At 35.8% G+C, this 20,530-nt stretch overlaps 1 protein-coding gene across 4 annotated transcripts in view; it reads left to right on the top strand.

The window, feature by feature from the left end:
• The window catches only part of NEK4 (NIMA related kinase 4), a 58,446-nt gene that overhangs the window by 14,500 nt on the left and 23,416 nt on the right, over window positions 1–20,530 (top strand). For 3 of the 4 annotated variants that reach the window (XM_036030879.1, XM_028518302.2, XM_036030881.1), the window contains exons 7-14: window positions 1,599–1,991; window positions 7,872–8,021; window positions 8,584–8,733; window positions 9,201–9,267; window positions 10,045–10,154; window positions 10,886–10,974; window positions 12,504–12,709; window positions 13,508–13,641. In XM_036030879.1, coding sequence (XP_035886772.1) covers window positions 1,599–1,991; window positions 7,872–8,021; window positions 8,584–8,733; window positions 9,201–9,267; window positions 10,045–10,154; window positions 10,886–10,974; window positions 12,504–12,709; window positions 13,508–13,641 — 1,299 coding nt within the window. Of the gene's footprint in view, window positions 1–1,598; window positions 1,992–7,871; window positions 8,022–8,583; window positions 8,734–9,200; window positions 9,268–10,044; window positions 10,155–10,885; window positions 10,975–12,503; window positions 12,710–13,507; window positions 13,642–20,530 lie in introns of those variants that run through there. The other variant, XM_036030880.1, reaches the window with a different exon arrangement.

The raw sequence follows: 20,530 nt of genomic DNA, 5'->3' as shown, positions 1-20,530 counted from the left end.
CATTCCCATCCAGCCTCTGGAAACCACCGCCATTGGGTTTTCTGTCTCTTATGGATTGGATTGTCCTATTCTAGATATTTCATATACATGGAATCATACAATGTGTGACATTTTGTGTCTTGGCTTCTTCCCCTTAGCATAATGGTTTTGAGGTTCATCCACATAACATGTAGCAATACTTCATTTATTTTATGTGTGAATAATATATCGTTGTGTGTATATAACAGTTTGTTTATCACTTCATTCATTGGTGTATATTGGGTGGTTTTTACTTTTTAGCTATTGCTATGAATATTTGTGTACAATTAATTTGTTTAAGTACCTGTTTCAATTCTTTTGGGTATATAGCTAGGACTGGAAATGCTGATCATATAGTAATTCTATCTTTAACTTTGTAAGGAACCACCACACTGTTTTCCATTTCAGTTCTTATTTTACATTCCTACTAGCAATCCACTACAGTTACATTTCCTCCATGATTTAGCTCTCCTAGTGGATGTGAAGTGGTACCTCATTATAGTTTTGATTTGCAGTCTCCTGATGACTGATGACATAGAGCATCTTTTTGCAAGCTTGTTGTCCTTTGTATGCCTTCTCTAGAGGAATGTCTACTAAGTCCTTTGTCCATTTTTAATTGAGTCTTTTGTCATTAAGTTCTTAGAGTTCTTTCTCTATTTTGGATACTAGACCCTTATGATTTACAAACATTAACTCCCATTCCATAGGTTACCTTTTCATTTTCTTGATAACGTCCTTTTATGCACAATTTTTTTTTTATTTTTATGAAGCCCAGTTTATCTCTTTTTTTTCTTTTGTTGCGTGAGCTTTTAGTGTCATATCTAAGAATTATTGCCGAATCCAAAGTCTTGAACATGTATGGTTGTGTTTTCTTCTGGAGTTTTAATTTTGTCTCTTATATTTAGGTTGTTGGTCTATTGTTAATTTTTTTTATTGTGATATATATATATACACACACACACACATATATATAATAAAATTTGCCATTTTGAATCATTTTAAGTGTACAATTTAGTAGCCTTAATTATATTCCCAGTGTTGTGCAACCCATCATCACTGTCTTCCAAAAACCCTTTTATCACAGCAAACAAAAACTCTGTACCCATTAAGCAATAACTCCATTTTCCTACTCTTAGGCCCCATTAACCTCTATGATTTTGCCTGTTCTGGTATCTTATATAGGTAGAACTATACAATATTTATTCTTTTGTATCTGGCTCATTTCACTTAGTATGTTTTCAAGGTCTATAATGTAGCATGTATCAGAATCATTCCTTTCTATGGCCTTATAATGTCCCACTGTATGTATACCACATTTTGTTTATCCATTCATCTGCTAATAGACATTTGGGTCCTTTCTACCTTTTGGTCATTGTGAATAGTGCTGCTATAAACATTGGTGCACAAATACCTGTTTGAGCCCCTATTTTCAGTTCTTTGGGATATATATCTAGGATTGGGATTGCTGGGTCATGTGGTAATTTTATGTTTAACTTTGTGAGGAACGTTTTGTTCTATTTTGAGTTAATTCTTTTTATGGTGTGAGGAGTGCTGTAATAACTTGGAAACATTTCACTCAGGGTGAAGACAAAGGCTTATCCCAGGAGAAACACATAGTCATTGGCCCTTTGAAGACACCTGCAAATCTGAAAGGCCACACCTGCAAACCAGACATGAGCAGTACCACAGAATCACAAGCTACAGTCAGCGGAGTGAACATTGACATCTTATCTGCAGAAAGGAACTTGAGTGACGGGTTAGTTCAAGAAAATCAGCCAAGACACCTAGATGCCTCTGATGAGCTAGAAGGTAGATGCAGTATTTCTCAAGTGAAGGAGAGGCTGCAAGATAACACTAAGTCCAGCACTCAGCCTGGAAACCTAATTCCTATGTGCTCCTCAGATGATGTCACTGGGGAAAGAAAAGAAAAGCCTCTGCAGCCCCTGAACAAAGACCAAAAGCTAAAGGACCAGGTGAGTGATGTGCGCGAGGTGTTGGTTTCAGAGAGAAGACTGGAAAGTGCAGTTACAGAGGTTTGGGTTGTATTGTTTGGCTGTGTTCTAGTTGTTTTAGGAAAATTAGCTATTTAGTGTACCAGTTTTTTTATGTATGTATTTATTTATTTAAAATATTTTATTTATTTAGTTTTAGAGAGAGGGGAAGGGAAGGAGAAAGAGAGAAATTACTGATGTGTGGTTGCCTCTCGCACACCCCCAGCTGGGGACCTGGCCTGCAACCCAGGCATGTGTCCTGCCTGAGAATTGAATTGGCAACTTTTCAGTTCACTGGCTGGCACTCAGTCCACTGAGCCACACCAGGCAGGGCAAGTGTACCAGTTTAAACATAACAAACCAAAGGATGAGACCTGAGGTACTTGGTGGAAGCGTGCTATTTATGTTTTTTTCTTATTTCAGTATCACTCTTCCTTAGTCCTTTTAGTGGAGGGGTAGTTCCAACAATTAGATAATATCAGATTCTTTCTTGCTTTTGAAAAATTGGATTGTTCTAATTTCTTAAGGAATTAAAAAAAATATTTTGTGTGTTGGAACCAAAGGGGAGGAAGAAGAGAAGATGAGAAAAGGAACAAAAGGTTTTTGATACTGAGACTATTCTGAGTAAATTTAATGGTTATCTTCTACCTGAATTTGGAAAGAAACCTAAATCAGTTGAAGCATGGTAATAGCTGAGGATTAAAAAGAAAAACAGAACATTTGATTCACTTTTTTTAATGTGTAAAATATTTAAAAAATAGATTTAATGATTTAATAGGTATATTGACTTTATTTTTATGATCTATGCTATATATATATTTGAATTTGATATTGATACATTATATTTTATGCAGCATTTATATAAACATTAAGACTATTTTATTCATTTATATTCAAATTATTTTAATCCTCACCTGAGGATATATTTATTGATTTTTTTTAGAGAGAGAGGGAGAGAGTGAGAGAGAAGGAAACATCGGTGTGAGAGAGTAACATCAATTGGCTGCTTCTGCATGTGCCCCAGCAGGGTATGTGCCCAGACCAGGAATCAAACTGGCGACCTTTTGGTTTGCGGGATGATGCCCAGCCAACTGAGCCACACTGGTTGGGGCTAGTTTATCTTTTTATTGTTGAGTTATAAGAGTTCTTTATTCTAGATATCAGCCCCTTATAAGATAAAAGATTTGAAAATATTCTCTTATTCTGTGGGTTGTCTTTTCACTTTCTTGATAGTGTTCTTTGAAGTGCAAAAGTTTTTATTTTTAATTTTTTTTACAACTGATTGAAGATCCCTGAGGTTGAAATTTGGGGGAAGGAGAAATTTGGCTAGAAAATCCATGCTTGTTTTAATAGCCATGTAATCAGAATCTATGCAGAAGACATTTTCTGAAATAGTGTAATATAATCTGTATTTCATTATGTGGTAGTGTCCTTAGGACGAAGTCTTGCCACAGAAATGTTCTCTGCATCTGCAATTAATTAAGCAAAGGGACAAATTGTATTTAAAGATCTGAAGGATATCAACATTATTTTTCTAACACAAAGTGTTTTTCCCATAATGCATGTGATCACTCTTTTTTCCCTCAGTAGTACTTGAATTGCAAATAAATTCTTAAAAGAGGGAGAGTCCTTACCACAGAGTTTTAGTTGCATCTCTGGAATGTGTCTCAGGTCCCTAAATATCATCTTCCTTCACTAACTCTTCTCTGAGATTTTACCATGTATTTTATTCTTTCTACCTAAGTCTTTGTAATAAATTGAACAGAAATTCCTGGACAGATGTGACTCATATCTTTCTTTCTTCCTCATTCTCTTATTTCCCTTCTATCCTTTTGTACCTCTGTTCCTGTCTCCTTCCCATCCAAAATATCAAAAGGCTTCAACATTTCTGGTTGAAGTGGGGATAGGGAACTTGAAGCACCTTTGGCACCCTTGCTTGTCCCTTGCCCACTCAAAGCCAGCAAAGCACCTATAAACTCAGGACAGCTCTGGAGCTCCCACTTGCCTACATGGACATGGCAGGCAGGAGTCTTCCTCAGCTCTGCACAGTGCATGGAATACTGCCTGATGTCCTCTAATTGCTCCACAGTGAGTTAACTATAGATCTGCTGGCTGAGAATTATGGAATTTGAATCTGCTTCAACTGTGTTGAGTAGGCTAATGAGGAAGTAGTAATTCAAGTGGGAATAAAGTTTTACTTTTAATAGTATGATGAAAAGTGCTGGGCAGACATGGGTTCAAATCCTGACTTTGATTTCAGAGCTGTGATGGGACTTTGGTCAAATCATCTGTCATAGCCTTAGTGTCTTTATCTTAAAATAGGGATAATATTTCATTGGATGCTGGGAGGAAAACATTTTTAATTGTGATAAAATCTAATTTTGTCCATTTTGTTTTTGTTTTTTGTGCTTTTGATATCATGAATATTTACCCCTGTGTTGTCTTCTGTGAGTTTATAGTCTTAGTTCTGACATTAGGTCTGTGATTCATTTTGAGTTAATTTTTGTGTATGATGTGAAGAAGGGATCCAATTGTATTCTTTTGAATGCAAATATCCAAGTATCCTAGCACCGTTTGTTCAAAGGTTATTCTTTCCGTATTGAATTATCTTGGCACTTGTGAAAATCAATAGACTGTAAATGTAATGATTTGTTTCTAGACTGTCCATAGTTTTTCACTGATTTGTATGTCCATCCTTAGGTCAGTAAAACACTGTCCTAAATATTGTAGCTTTGTAAAAAGTTTTGAAATTGAGAAGTTTCAGTCTTCCAGTCTTATTCACATTTTTCAGTGTTGTTTTGCAGTTTTAGGGGGTCCTTTGCACTTCTATATGAATTTTAAGATTAATTTGTCAATTTCAAAAAAAAAAGGCTGGGATTTGATTGAATCTGAGCTGCATTTGCAGAATATTGCTATCTTAATATACAAGATAGGGCAAAAGTAGTTTTGTAGTTGTGAGTATAGGAAACACAGTTTATTCTTATTAGTATTCTTAGTAGTATTTATTACTGTATTATTTTTCACATTGTATAAACAACTGTAAATCTACTTTTGCCTCACCCTGTATGTCTTCGAATACATTGGACATGGGATGTCTTTCAATTGATTTATTTCTGTGTATTCTATTCCATTCAATACTCTTGTAAATGGAATTGTCTTAATTTCATCTTCATAGTGTTCATTGCTTATGTATAGAAACCCATTCAATTTTTGGATATAACCTTGTGCTGTACAGCCTTACGAACCCATTTATTGGTTCTAGTAATTTTTTATAATGGACTCGTTAGGAATTTCTCAATATAATATCATATCATCTGTGAATAGAGATAGTTTTACTTTTTCCTTTCCAATCTGGATTGCTTTTATTTCTTTTTCTTGCCTAATTGCTCTAGTTAGCATCTCTAGTACAGTTTTGAATAGAAGTGGTAAGAGTGACATCCTTCTTTTGTTCCTGATCATATTCATGTCTTACATTAAGCTTTTAGAGCAGATTTTTTTATTTGATAGAATTCTATGTCCAGCATTTCCTGTTTTGGTGTTATTGTTTTTAAAAGTAGAGGAACTTTTTTTCAGGACCAGTTGGATTTCATGGAGAAATTCTCTAAATCATTTGTCCTGTCACTCTTATATTGTACTTGTATAAGCTTTATTTTGAATAGTCTGTGCTTACTCAGCAGAGAAACATTTACTTCACCCTTCAGAATTATGTTAGTCATTGTTTATTATCTTGGTATCCTTGTTCAGCTTGTTTATTATGCAACAATATTGTAAAATTTAATCCTTTACTATATTTTCTATGTAATATTAGGTATACTCGTAGAAGAATAAATTTAACATTTTTTTTACCTATAGAAGCCAGAGGATTTGAAAAACAAATGACATATTTTTTAAAATTTAAAAATTTTTAAAATTTCTTAATTTAATGATATGTATGAGACCAAGCATCCCTGGTTGCTACAGGAGTATAGTAGACAGATGTATTTAAGAAACAACTGTATTTCGAGCGGGGGCAGATGACATCTTAATGACAATGACAGTGACTCTTAGATGCAGTTTCACCCATATTAAAACCACATTGTTTGTTTTTCTTTCTAAAATGTACCACACAGGTCCTGGCTGGTGTAGCTCAGTGAATTGAGCACAGGCCTGCAAACCAAAGGGTCACAGGTTCAATTCCCAGTCAGTACATGCCTGGGTTATGAGCCAGGCTCCCAGTAGGGAGTGTGTGAGAGGCAACCACACATTGCATTGATGTTTCTCTCCCTTTATTTCTCCTTCCCTTCCCCTCTCTCTAAAAATAAATAAGTAAAATCTTAAAAAAAAGAAAAAAAATAAAATGTACCACATAGTAGGCTCTTGATAAAAATTTTGATTGAACCATATTCAATTACCAGTGTCCAGCTACTTGAAAACTTAGATATTCTGAGCCCTGGCTGGCGTAGCTCAGTGGATTGAGCGCGGGCTGCGAACCAAAGCATTGCAGGTTCAATTCCCAGTCAGGGCACATGCCTGGGTTGCAGGCCACAGCCCCCAGCAACTGCACATTGATGTTTCTCTCTCTCTTTCTCCCTCCCTTCCCTCTCTAAAAATAAATAAATAAAATCTTTAAAAATTCTTTAAAAAACTTAGATATTCTGATAGTTGAAACTTGTTAAAAACTTCAGATTTTATTTTTTTAATGTTCAATATGAATTAGTTTCTAGAACCAGCTACCCAATAAGATACTAAGTCCTTGGTGAACTCTATAACTTAAAAAGTAATTTATTTTTATCATTACTATTGCTAATAATATCTTTGATTTTCTTTGAGCATTTGATGTGCTAGACATAGCCCTAAGTACTTTAATGCACTATATTTGCTAATTCTGCAATAGTCATACAAATGTGTGTGAGGCATTTTACCCATTTGTAGATGAAGAAACTGAGGTTCAGAAAAATTATATTTCTCAGGTATGACTCCATCTGACTCCAAATTCAATGCTCTTTTCAAGGTGCTTTAAAAAGCACTTTTCATGGTGTATCCAAATCACTGATGTTTACTTGGGAAGTATGTGTATATTAAATTGGATTTCATTTAAAACATTTCTTTGTTTTCTGAATAGAAAACCTTTTAAGTTATGAAAATATATTTGAAAAAAAATAAACTGAGCCCTGTTCAGTGTGGCTTAGTTGGTTGGGTGTCATCCTGAAAACTGAAAGGTCACCAGTTTGATTCTTGGTCAAGGCACATGCCTGTGTTGAGGGTTTGGTTCGCAGTCAAGCTATGTGCAAAAGGAAACTGATCAGTGTTTCTCTCTCACATTGATGTTTCTCTCCCCCTCTTTCTCCCTCCTTCTCTCTCTAGCATCAATTTTAAAAATTAAAAAAATTATTTTTCCCTAACTGGTGTGGCTCAGTGGATAGAGCACTGGCCTGTGAGCCAAAGAGTCCTTAGTTTGATTCCCAGTCAGGGCACATGCCTGGGTCGTGGGCCAGGTCTCCAGTGGAGGGTGTGCTAGAGGCGATTAGATGCTGATGTTTGTCTGCCTCTCTTTCTTCCTCCCTTCCCCTCTGTCTAAAAATAAATAAATAAATAAATAAATACCAAGAAATTCAGATATCAGTAGTTTCAGGTTAATAAATGAGTAATTTAATTAAAATAATTATATTTTTAATTTGGGAAAAGAAAAAAGCCAGAAAATATGAATAACTGATATTAAATTAACATTTGTCTTTGTCAACACTGCAAATAAGCATTTATTTTGAGAATGGCAACTCTTTTTTATTTTCATTTATAATTTTAATAGTAGGTATGGAGGGTTTTGGTGTTTGGAAATTCAAAAGACTATTTTATTATTTTGCATTATTGTATTTTTTTAAAAAGGATCAAGTTGCTGGTGAATGTATTAGTGAAAAAGAGGACAGAGCTCACCCAGGTTTACCTCCACACAGCTCTGGGTCTGAACCTTCCCTGTCTCGACAGCGACGGCAGAAGAAGAGAGAACAGACTGAGCACAGTGGGGAAAAGAGACAGGTTGGACGATATCTCTTTGGAATAAGTCATTGTGCTGCTATTTGGGAAGTATACTTTAGGACATTTAATTCTGTTTAGAATGATTAACAGTTGCCAAAGAGGCAAACAAGAAACGCAAGGAACATTTAGGGAAGGGTAATGATGGCAAGAGACTAGTTTTCAGATGTCGGTAAGTTGGAAGCAGAGTGAGGATTTTGTCTTCCCCTGTGAAGATGGGCAGATCGTTGTGAGAGTTAAAGGAACAGGGTGATGAGTGAATCTCTGATCCTCCCTGTTGTACTGACGAGCAGTTTCTCCTCTATCATCTGCATAAAATCATGTTGACACTTCATTTCTTTTTTTCCTTAAATGGAATATTACACTATTTCTTGAAGTAACTTTCATAGGCACCCTGTCACATGTTTCACTTTGGTAGTTTCTTTCCCCCAAAGTGCAGTGTTTTGAAGTTTCTGAGAGCAAATCATTGTCAAATACATAGGAAACATTGATGGGAGAACTTTGCAGGTAGGTTATCATTATCATGTGGAATTGATAATCTCCCCCATTTTAAAAATTCTTTAAGTTCCAGGAGGCTCCACATCCACTTTTGCCTTCTCTTCCCACTGTTGGAAAAGTGGATGTCACATCAACTGAAAAGGAGGCTGAAAACCAAAGCAGGGTGGTCACTGAGTCTGTGAGCAGTTCCAGAAGCAGTGAGATGTCATCATCAAAGGTTTGTGAGGGATATACATTGGAGTTTTAAAAATCTTATAAAGCTTTTTTGGTTATAAATCCCACATACATTGTGAAGTTTGGTATTAAAGCATCTTTCCCCTGCTTTTTGCCAAACACTGGAAGGGATAGATTTGCATTAGCAGAAGTGCTGACTGAAATGGACAGATTCTACAGTTCCAGAAATGGTCACTAGTGGTTAACCAAGGAGACCAAGTAGATTCTAAATGGGGGAAATGCAAAATTCTCCAATTGCCCTTCCAAAAATGAATATAGTACTTCCCAGAAATGGGGCTGCTGTGATGGGCCCTGCTAGAAGCTGTAACCTTGATGCAGACTGGCTTCAAATGGACACCCCTTTAAGGCCTACGCAAGGCCTTTCCTATAGTGCTGGATGATATGTCCTACATTGTAGGTGTTGTAAGCATAGCGAGTAGAAATGGAAATAACTCTGACTTTCTTTAAAAGGATCGACCATTATCAGCAAGAGAAAGGAGGCGACTAAAGCAGTCACAGGAAGCGGTGTTACCCTCAGGTAAAGTTGTTCTCTTTTCTTCATCTACTGGAGGTTTTACTCATGGACATAAGCGTTGGTTCTGATTGTGAGGTGTTAAGAATTTTCAAGCAATAGTAATACATTTGGGAAACCAATTTGGAAGAAATTTTGAAATTTCTTAGTCAAGCCTTTAAAAACAAATCAGTATAGACTCTTGGGTCTGGAACTTGTATTATCAATGGAAGAGGATTTTAAAAAGTGAGGAAGAGGGCTTTAAGTGACAGTAACTCCTAGGAGATTTCAGACAGGAAGTCGAGTGTTTAATTTGTTTGCATTTCAGAGTCTGCTGGTAAAAGAAGCACTGTTTCTCAGGAACAGAGAGGGGAAACTGGGAGAATGGTGGTGCCCAGGGCTGAGTTCTATGATCATTCCTATTACTATTATCTAAAGACAGTACTAGCAGTTTCCATTTATTGAAGCTATGTATGTCTCATGCACTGTGGTAAGCATTTCAAGGACATTATCTGATTTTATATTTACAGTAGCAGTCAGAGACAGGCAGCATTATCCCCATTTTGTAGCTGAGGGAACTGAGGCTCACAGTAGTTAAGTATCTTGTCTTGCTCAAGCTCACAGAGCTGGTAGCCCTAGAGCCCAGCTTTGACATGAAGTGTCAGGGTACCAGAGTGATGATGATATGCTGTCTGAGTTACTGCTAGGCTGGCCCTTGATGGTGTGTCTTCCATGCCTGGGGCAAAGCCCTCTTCTATTGAGGCCAGCCACCACAAACAACTGCTGGCCTGGTCACTCTTTCAGGCCCTTCTGTGAGGAGCACTTCTCCTAGTGCAGCGGGACCAGGAAAGCCACAAGAGGAAAGCCAGTCCACCTCTCCTCTACGGTTGTCTTCTGACAGAAGCTTTGCTCAGGTACATCACTTAGTTCTAAGGGAAAAGGTGGACACGTCTACATCTGGCAAGTCGAATACAGTAAACCGTATAAATGCCAGCTCCAGTTATTTCTGGGATGGTGCTGGCATAAGCTACCCCTTTTCACTCTTGGTAAGGGAAAGAACTAGTCAGTAATTTTAAAAGATTGTGTTTGCTTCGTTAAGGGAGGGAATTTTTTGGGCACTCTTGTAAACAATCGGTAGCCTAGTTAAATGTCTTTCTTAGGTAGTCTTTAAAACAAGACTTCCAGAGGGCTTCTACTAGGCAACACATTGCTGATTCTGCTCTGTTACCAAGTAATCCTTTAAAGCAGTTTAACAAAGAGTCTCACATATGAACAAATTGAGGTTGCTTTTATTTAGGTGGCATTCTATCTAGTTTAAAATGCCAATGTTCCTTATGGTACCAGCCCTCCGCCTAGGCGTTGGAACACCAGAATTGTTTGTCCGTTTTTCGGTGGAAAGAAAATTTCTTAATAGTTGGGACTTTCCAGGGCCCTTGTAAAACTTTCCCTTGATGTTCTTCAGGCTTGTGAACTTGATGGGTGAAGTTCATTTGGGTAAAGTAACTTCAATTTGTATATCCATTAGCTTCTCCTGTTAAATTGTTAAGTACAACAGTGTAGCTAGACATGGCATCTAAGGACTTTTTCATGTATTGCATTCTGGTTGTATGGTAATGTGGGATTTTGCTTTTCCAAATATTACTAGAAAAGAAAACTCAACCAGTGTTTCTCTGAGGAGGAGTTAAGTTCCTCGGCAAGTTCAACTGATAAGTCAGATGGGGATTCCAGAGAAGGGTAAGTCCTGTTTTTCTGTCTCCCTTCATAAACTGTTTCTGTTTGAACCATGAATGTATGTTTATAGTAGTATTCAGACGTGCAGTATTGCCATCAATAACATTATAAAAGTCTTTGATATATGCTAGTGCTAAAAATATCTCTTCTAATGAACACATCTGATTTTCATTTAGAATTTTTATGAATGTCTTCCTTAGATTTTCGGGTTTATAGTTTTCCTCAGAATTGAAAAGATTTTTGGCCATTAGTTCTTCAGATATTTTTGGGACCCCCCACCCTGCATTCTTGAGGATTCAAATTACCTGTTTCTTAGTTACTTAAAGTGATCCCACAGCTCACTGTGGGATCACAATAATGACATCACAGTGGTATTTTTTTTACACTTTGTTTCATTTTTTCATAGATTCTGTTGCTATGTCTTTGAGTTTATTAATCTTTTCTTCTGTGATGTCTAACCTGTTAATCCCATCCAATGTGTTCAACACATGTACTTTTCATTTCTAGAAATTCAGTTTGGGCCTTTTAATACCTTCCATGCCTCTTCTTAATATTTAATGCTCTTTTCTACTTTGGACATATGGGATATATTTATAATTTTATAATTATTATTTATAATAGTTTTAATGTCTTCATCTACTAATTCTGTTACTTGTGTCACTTCTGGGTCGTTTCTATTACTTGCTTTTTTTTCCTCTTCACAAATGTGTGCTATTTTCCTGCTTCTTTGCATGTTAGGTATTTTTTTCCTCGATTCCAGACATTGTCAATTTTCTCTTATTAGGATTTGGTATCTTTTTTTTATCCTCATCTGAGGACATATTTTTTCATTGCTTTTAGAGAGAGAGGAAGGGAAAGAGGAGAGAAGAGAGGAAGGGAGAGGGAGAAACATCAATTTGTTGCCTCATGTACATGCCCAGATTGGGATTTGTACGCGCCCAGACTGGGAATTGGACCTGCTACCTAGGTATGTGCTCTGACCGGGAATCAAACTGGCAACCTTTTGGTAATGGGATGACACTCCAACCAACTGAGCCACACTGGCCAGGGCAGTATTTTTATATTTTTAAAAATATTCTTGAGCTTTGTAATTAATATAATCAAATCACTTAGAAATAGTTGGGCAGAATTTATACCCAGAATTTGGGGCTTCCTCTTTCTGGCTCTCCCCTTTCCAAGATTCCTCCCTCGTTTTCTAGTGGCAGTGGTTGTCTTGAGCTGTGTCCTTTGGGGCTGAAGGCCAGAAAGACTGTGTTTTCTGTTGTACTTTAGTACTCATGGCCTTTCTTTAGGATATAAGGTGTTGACTTCCTTCCAGAACCTGCTTGCAGATCTTGTACACTCTCCAATGCCTTCACACAGTTGATTTTTGTGTTATGTTCAGCATTTATATTTGTTACTTGTGGAAGGGTCTGTTTGCAGGAGATTACTTGGCCATTTGGAAGCAGAATTTCCTAGAGGTCATTTGGTCATTTGGCATCTAATTTTTTTTATGAAGCCAATTAAATAACAAGGGGATTTTTTTTTTCCAGGAAAGGTCATTCGAGTGAAATGAGTGACTTGGTACAATTGATGACTCAGACCCTAAAGTTGGACTCTAAAGAGAGCTGTGAGGATCTCCCAGTACCAGATCCAGTGTCAGAATTTAAACTTCATCGGAAGTACCGGGACACATTGATACTTCATGGGAAAGTTGCAGAACAGGCAGAGGAGCTCCATTTTAAAGAGCTACCTTTAGGTGATCAGTTTGTTCTTTTATAGCAAACTGGAGAGCATGGGTTTATTGGAGAAATGTGTCAAACCAAGGAGCAGCTAATACTTCCCAAATTTTTTTATCTCTTTATTATTTAATTTGGAAATCTCCATAAAAGGTATACCTTGTTTTATGTAACAGTTGTTATCCTGAAAAGTTCCATTAAATTGATTTTTAAAAATAAATGTAAATAAATACATGTTTGGAATTTTTTGCATGGATTTTCCTCGAATTAGACAGTTTTGTTTTTGAGGTTTGGGAAGTGGTAATAAGACATAAAGCGTAAACTCTTATACAACCATACCTTGTTTTACTGTGCTTCACTTTATTGCACTTTGCAGATGTTGTATTTTTTATAAACTGAAGGCTTGTAGCAGCCCTGCATTGAGCAAGTCTACTGGTGCCATTTTGTCAACGGGCTCAGATGATGGGTAGCATTTTTTAGCAATAAAGTGTTTTTAATTAAGGCATACACATTGTTTTTTAAAGCATAATGCTATTGCACACTTAATTGACCACAGTATAATGTAAACAACTTTTATATGCCCTGGGAAACCCCCAAATTTGTGTGACTCACTTATTGTGGTGGTCTGGAACCAAACCTTCAATATCTCTGAGGTATGCTTGTATACATTTTAGTCATTAAAAATATATGAAGTCGTTAAACTGAACTCTTGTCAAAGTTAAAAGGATCTTAACATGACAAGATTAAAAAAAATTGCATTCCCCTTGCTGCAGTGCTGAAAGAATTCATTTTTTCCTGTCTTTGTTATTACTTTCTAGCTATCATGCCAGGTTCTGAAAAGATCAGAAGAATAGTTGAAGTCTTGAGAGCTGATGTAGTCCAGGGCCTGGGGATTCAGCTTCTAGAGCAGGTGTATGATCTTTTGGAAGAGGAGGATGAGTTGGAGAGAGAGGTGAGTGTCCTATTAGCTTTGTCTGTGGCTTATGCTATAGAATTTTTTAACAGCCTTTTGAAATATAATTAACATACCCTACATTTTACCCATTTAAAATTTGTAATTCAGAAAAAAAATGACATGTGGTACAAAAATGCCCCCAAAATTAAAAATAAAATGTACATTCCATTGGTTTTTAGTATATTCAAAGTTGTACCACTGCCACCATTACCAATGTTAGAACATTTAATTACCCCCAAAAGACACCTTGTACCCATTGGCAGTTGCTCCCTATTATTTCCAAAGCCCTCCACCTCTAAGCAACCACTAATATTTCTATCTCCATAGATTTATCTATTCTGGATGTTTCATTTAAATCAAATCATACAAAATATGTGGTCTTTTATGAACAGCTTCTGGCATAATGCATAATCCATGCATCATATACTTACTTCATTCCTTTATATAGCCAAAAATAGTCCATTGCATGCCTATACCATGTTTTGTTTATCTGTTCATCAGCTTATGGACATTTAGATTGTTTCTACTATTTGGCTATTATGAATAATGCTGCTTTGAACATTCATGTATAAATTTTCGTGTGAACATATGTTTTCGTTTTCCTTGGATATGTACCTAGGATGGAAATTACTGTATCATATGGAAAGTCTATATTTAACATTTTGAAGAAGGGTCAGACTGTTTTCCAAAGTGACTTTACCATTTTACATTCCCCTAGTAATGTGTGAGGGTTCTAATCCCTGTCAACACTTGTTATTGTCATCATTTTGATGATAGCCATTCTAGTGGGTGAACTAATTCTTGATTGTGATGATTAATCATAGTTCACAATATATCCCCCACTTAAATCATTTGCATTATGTCACATCTGCTTTATGAAAACTTTCAGAGTGGTAGAAGTGCCTGAACAAACATATTTTGACCATTTGCTCTTTCTGGATATTTATGTTTCAGTTTTTTGGTAGTAATAATAATAATAACAATAACAACAATAAAGCCTTAAATTCCTAGAAATATAGTTGCTTCTCTACCAATTTAATAATAACTGATATCTAAGTGTTATTTTAATTTTTTCTTTTTAAGTAATTTTAGACTAACAAAGAGTCATAAATATATTAAAAAGTTTCCTTAATACTTTTCACCTATATTCCCCACTGTTACTAATTCTACCACTTTTGCCTATCATTCTCTTTCTTCATATCTATAATTACTTCTTTTTTTTTTTTTTAAGATTTTATTTATTTACTTTTAGAGAGGGAAGGGAGGGAGATAGAGAGAGAGAGAAACATCAATGTGGGGTTGCTGGGGGTCAGGTCCTGCAACCCAGGCATGTACCCTGACTGGGAATCGAACCTGCGCCACTTTGGATCACAGCCCATGCTCAACCCACTGAGCTACGCCAGCCAGGGCATATATAATTACTTCTTTTATCCATTTTTGAGAAAGTAGTGATATGATGTCCTTTTACCCATAAATTCTTTGGTGTTTTTCTTAAAAACAAGAATATTTCCTTGGGTCACCACAGTAGATTATCAAATTCGGATAATTAACATTGGCACAATACTATTATCTAATCTAAGTCTGTAGACCTTACTTATTTTTTTAACTTTTATTTATTTTTAGAGAGAGGGGGAGGGAGGGAGAAAGAGAGGGAGAGAAATATTGATGTGTGAGAGAAGCATCGATTGGTTGCTGGTTGAACACTGGACCGGGGATGGGGCGGCAACCCAGACAGATGCCCACCAGGAATTGAACCAGTGTCCTTTTTTTCGATGGGTGGTGCCCAGTCCACTTAGCCACACCAGTGAGGACCGTAGGTGTTATTTAAATTTCACTAATTGTTACACTAATATCCTTTATAGCAAAAGAGAAAAAAATTTGTTCTGGGATTTAATCAATTCAACTCAATCACGATTTAATTCAATTCAACAAGGATTATATACTTTAAAAGCTTTATTGAGATATAATTCATATACCATACAATTCACCCATTTAAAGTATATATAAAGTAGTTTTTAGTATATTCACAAATATATGCAACTATCACTGTGGTTAATTTTAAATATTTTCATCTCCTTACAAAGAAGCCTTAGCCTTGGCTGGTGTGGCTCAGTGGATTGAACACTGGACTGTGAACCAAAAGGTCACCAGTTCCATTCCCACTCAGGGCACATGCCTGGGTTGTGGGCCAGGTCCCTGGTTGGGAGCGTTCAAGAGGCAACTGATCAGTGTTTCTCTTGCATATGGATGTTTCTCTCCCTCTCCTCATCCCTTCTCCTCTCTCTAAAAAATAAAATCTTAAAAAAAAAAAAAAGAAGAAGCCTTATACCTTTGACTATAGGCCCTCTATTCTCTCTTCCCTTCAGACTTAAAGAACCACTATCTACTTCATGTATCTATAGATTTACATATTCCGGATGTTTCATTTAATGGAATCGTACAAAACATAGGGTATTTTGTGACTATCTACTTTCACTTAGCATAATATTTTCAAGCTTTATCTGTGTGGTATATATCAGTTCTTCATTCCCTTTTATACATGAACAGTTGTCCATTGGATGGAGTCTCTCCTCATCCATGGTTTTACTTTCTGCGGTTTTAGTTACTCATGGTCAGCTGTGGTCCTAAAATATTAAATGAAAAATGCCAGAAATAAATAATTCATAAGTTTTTAATTGCATGCCATTCTGAGTATTGTGATGAAATCTCAAGCTGCCCTGCTCCCTCCCACCAAAGATGTGAACCATCTCTTTGTCTAGCATATACGTGCTTTACATACAGTACGATAAAATATTTTGAGAGAGATCACATTCATATAATTTTTATTACAGTATATTATAATTGTTTTATTATTATTTTTGTTAATCTCTTACTGTGCTTGATGTATAAGTTAAACTTTATTATAAGTGTGTATGTATAGGAAAAAACATAGTATACATAGGGTTTGGTACTGTCTGTGGTTTCAGGCATCCACTGGGAGTCTTGGAACACATCCCTGGCAGATAAGGAGGTACTACTCTATCACATTTCATCTGTTCCTCAGTTGATAGACATTTGATTTTCTACCTTCTACCTATTATAAATAATGCTGGTATAAGCTTTTGTGTGGATTCACCTCTCTTGGATGCATAACTAGGAGTGGAATGCTGGGTAATGTGATAACTCTACATTAGATGTTTAAGGAACTTCCAGACTTGTTTCCAAAGCAGCTACACCATTTTACGTTCGTACCAGAAACATAAGAGGATTACAATTTCTCACATCCTCGCCAACACTTGTTATTGTCTGACTTTTTGACAGCCATCTTAGTGGGTATTCATTATAGTTTTGATTTGAATTTTCATGATGACTGATGATGTTGAGCATCTTTTCATGTACTACTTACCATTCATATATTTTCTTGGAGATATGTATACTCAAATTCTTTGACTTTTTTTTAAGGTTTTATTTATTTATTTTTTAGAGAGAGGGGAAGGAAAGAAAAGAGAGACAGAAACATCAATGTGTGGTTACCTCTCTCATGCCCCCTACTGGGAATCTGGCCCACAACCCAGGCATGTGCCCTGACAGAAACTGGCGACCCTTTGGTTCTCAGCCTCCATGTTCAATCCACTGAACTACACCACCAGAGCTGTCCCTTTTTTTAAATTGACTTATTTATCTTTTAATTATTGAGTTTTAGGAGTTCTATATATATTCTGGGTACAAATCTCTTACCAAATATATGATTTGCAAACATTTTCTCTCATTTTGTGGGAATGGGAAAATGTCTTTTTACTTTCTTGATAGTGTTCTTGGGAGCCAAAAAAAATTTTTTTTATGAACTCCAATTTATTTTCTTTTGCTTTGTGTGCTTTTGGTATCATCTAAGAATCCATTGCCTAACTCAAGGTCATGCTGTGTTAACACTATGTTTTTTTTCTAAAAGGTTAATAGTTTTAGACCTCACATATAGATCTTTGATGTATTTTGGTATGTTATGAAGTAAAGGTCCAACTTTATTCCTGTGTATGTGGCTGTCCTACTGTCTCACTGCCATTTGTTGAAAAGACTATTCTATGACGTTGTCAAAAAAATTTATAGACACATGGATTTATTTTTGGACACCCAGTTCTGTTCCATTAATCTGTATATGTGTCCTTAAGCCAGTACCATACTGTATTGTTTACTGTTGCTCAGTAGCAAGGTTTGAAATTGGGATAGGTGAGTCCTCCAATTGTGTTACTATTTTTTTAAAGATTCTTTTGGCTATTCTGGGTCCCTTGCACTTCTATGATTTTGGAATTTGCTTGTCAAATTCTGCAGATAAATCAGCTGGGATTCTCATAGAGGTTGTGTTGAATCTGCAGATCAATATTAAGACCTCTGATCCATGAAAATGAAATAATTTCCCACTTATTTAGACTGTAAATATCTTAAAACAATGTTTTGTTGTTTTCAGAGTACTAGGTTTTGCACATCTTTTGTTAAATTTGTCCCTGAGTATTTATTCTGTTTGATGTGTTTGTAATTAGAATTATATTCATTTGGGATTTTCACTGCAAATGCATAGAAATAAATTTGATTTTAAAAATAACAACCTTGATATCCTGAAATCTTTCTGAACTTGTTTATTAGGTCTAATAGCCTTTTTTTTGGTGTGAGAGTATATGACCTTAGATTTCTATACATAAGATAATGTTATCAGCAAATAGAGTTAGTTTTACTTCTAATCTGGATGCCTTTTACTTTTTTTCTTGCCTAATTGCCATGAATTGCCATGGCCAAAACCCCCAGTACAAAGTTGAGTAGAAGTGGTGAGAGTAGACACCTTTGTCTTGTTCCTGATCTTAGAAGGAAGGCTTCCTATCTTTCACCATTAAGTATGATGTTAACTGTGGGTTTTCATACATGCCCTTTATCAGGCTGAAGAATGTCCTTTCTATTCCTGGTTTGTTGAGTGTTCTTTATTATGAAAAGGTGTTGGGTTTGTCAAATGCTTTCTCTCTATTTAGATAATCATGTGGTTTTTGTTTTTTTATTTTATGGTGTGTTGCACTAATTGTTTTTTTGGATATTAAACCAGCCTTGCATTCCAGAGATAAATTGTGCATAGTCATTGTATATATTTCTTTTTATATGTCGTTTCTAGTATTCTGTTGAGGATTTTGGTGTCTGTATTCATATGAAATATTGGTCTTTAGGGTTTTTTTGTGATATCTTTGCATGGTTTTGTTTGTCTCATGTCTTTTTTTCCCTGTATTCTTTCTTTATTGCCTTTTTCCTTTATGCGAATATTTTCTAATGTATCATCTTAATTTCTGTTAAGATTTTTTTCACTAGGTATTTTTTAGTTCTTAGTGGTTGCTCTAATGCTTGTTATGTATATCTTAAATGATCAGAATCAGCTTTATACTGACTTAATTATACTGAGATATAAAAATGTTACTCCTTTCCTTTTTCCCCTTTATTGTGATATACATATCACACCTATATATTACAAATCCAACATTACCTTGTTATAATTATTACTTTATATAACTTTATGTCTCTTGAAGTCAAGAGAAGAAAGAAGGTATATATTTGTAGCTATTGTTACAATAACCTTTTTATTTATTATTCCCAGATCTCCTCATTTATTCCTATGGATTCAAGTTACTATCTGGAGTCATTTCCTTAAGTCTAATACATCTTTGCTCCCACTTAGTTTCTTTATGCTGTTATTGACAAATATATTACATTTTATATGTTATAGACTCAACAATATATAATACACAAATTGTTCTTTAATTGTAGTAATATACATTCAACTTCGAATTTACCATTTTAACCATTTTTAAGTGTTTGATTTATGACATTAAATACATTCACATTGTTGTACAAATGTATCACCATCATCCATCTCCAGAACTTTTGTTTCATTTTGCAAAACTGAAATTTTGTATGCTTTATTTTTATTTATCTTTTTTAAACTAGCTCTTATTTTTTAATCTTTTAAAACGTTTTTTATGCTATTATAGTTGTCCCAATATTTCCCCCTTTGCTCCTGTCTTCTTAGCCGGTCCCCCCACTCCTGTAGTCACTTCTCACACCATTGTTCATGTCCATGGGTCGCATATATGTGTTCTTTGTCTAATCGTGGAACAGAACAGCTGTCTGTTCCACGATTCCATGCCTCTGATTTTATTTTGCTCATTGGTTTATTTTGTTCATTAGATTCCGGTTATAAGTGAGATCATTTGGTATTTGTCTTTCATTGATGGGCTTATTTCACTTAGCATAATAGTGAAACTGTACCCATTAAACAATAACTCCCCATTTCCTCCCTGAGCTACCCTTTGGCAACTGCCATTCTAACTTCTGCCTCTGTGAATTTGATGCTCTAAGCATTGACACAAAGTCTAAGCATAAAGACCAGAAAGGCCCAGATGGCTTTGCTGGTGAATTATTCCAACCATCTAAGGAAAAAATTTCACAAATCCTATATAAATTCTTTCAGAAAATGGAAAAAGAAGGGACATTTCCCAACTTGCCCCATAAGATTAGAATAACCCTAAACCAAAACCCACCCAGCAAGGACATTACATGAAAAAACCTAAGACCAATATTCCTCATGGATACCTCAGTCATGGAGTATTTTGTTGGAAGATTTTTGCATCCATTGGTTTAAGGGATATTTGTCTGTTATTTTTTTTTTCCCTATAGTGTCCCTGTCTGCCCTCACTACCAGGGCAGTGCTGGCCCCATAAATGAGCCAGGAAATGCTTCTTGCTTCTTAACTCCCTGAAAAGTTTGAGAAGGATTGGCATGAGTTTCCCTCCAAATGTTCAACAGAATTTACCAGCAGAGATCCAGGGCCTGTCCCTGTCAGTCTTCTTACTGGTTATGGGTATATTCAGATTTTTTT

This window comes from Phyllostomus discolor, chromosome 7 (genome assembly GCF_004126475.2).
Source record: "Phyllostomus discolor isolate MPI-MPIP mPhyDis1 chromosome 7, mPhyDis1.pri.v3, whole genome shotgun sequence".
Classification (NCBI taxonomy): Eukaryota; Metazoa; Chordata; class Mammalia; order Chiroptera; family Phyllostomidae; genus Phyllostomus; species Phyllostomus discolor.
Note: the sequence above shows the minus strand (reverse complement) of the source record. Positions and strands in the feature narration are given on the sequence as shown.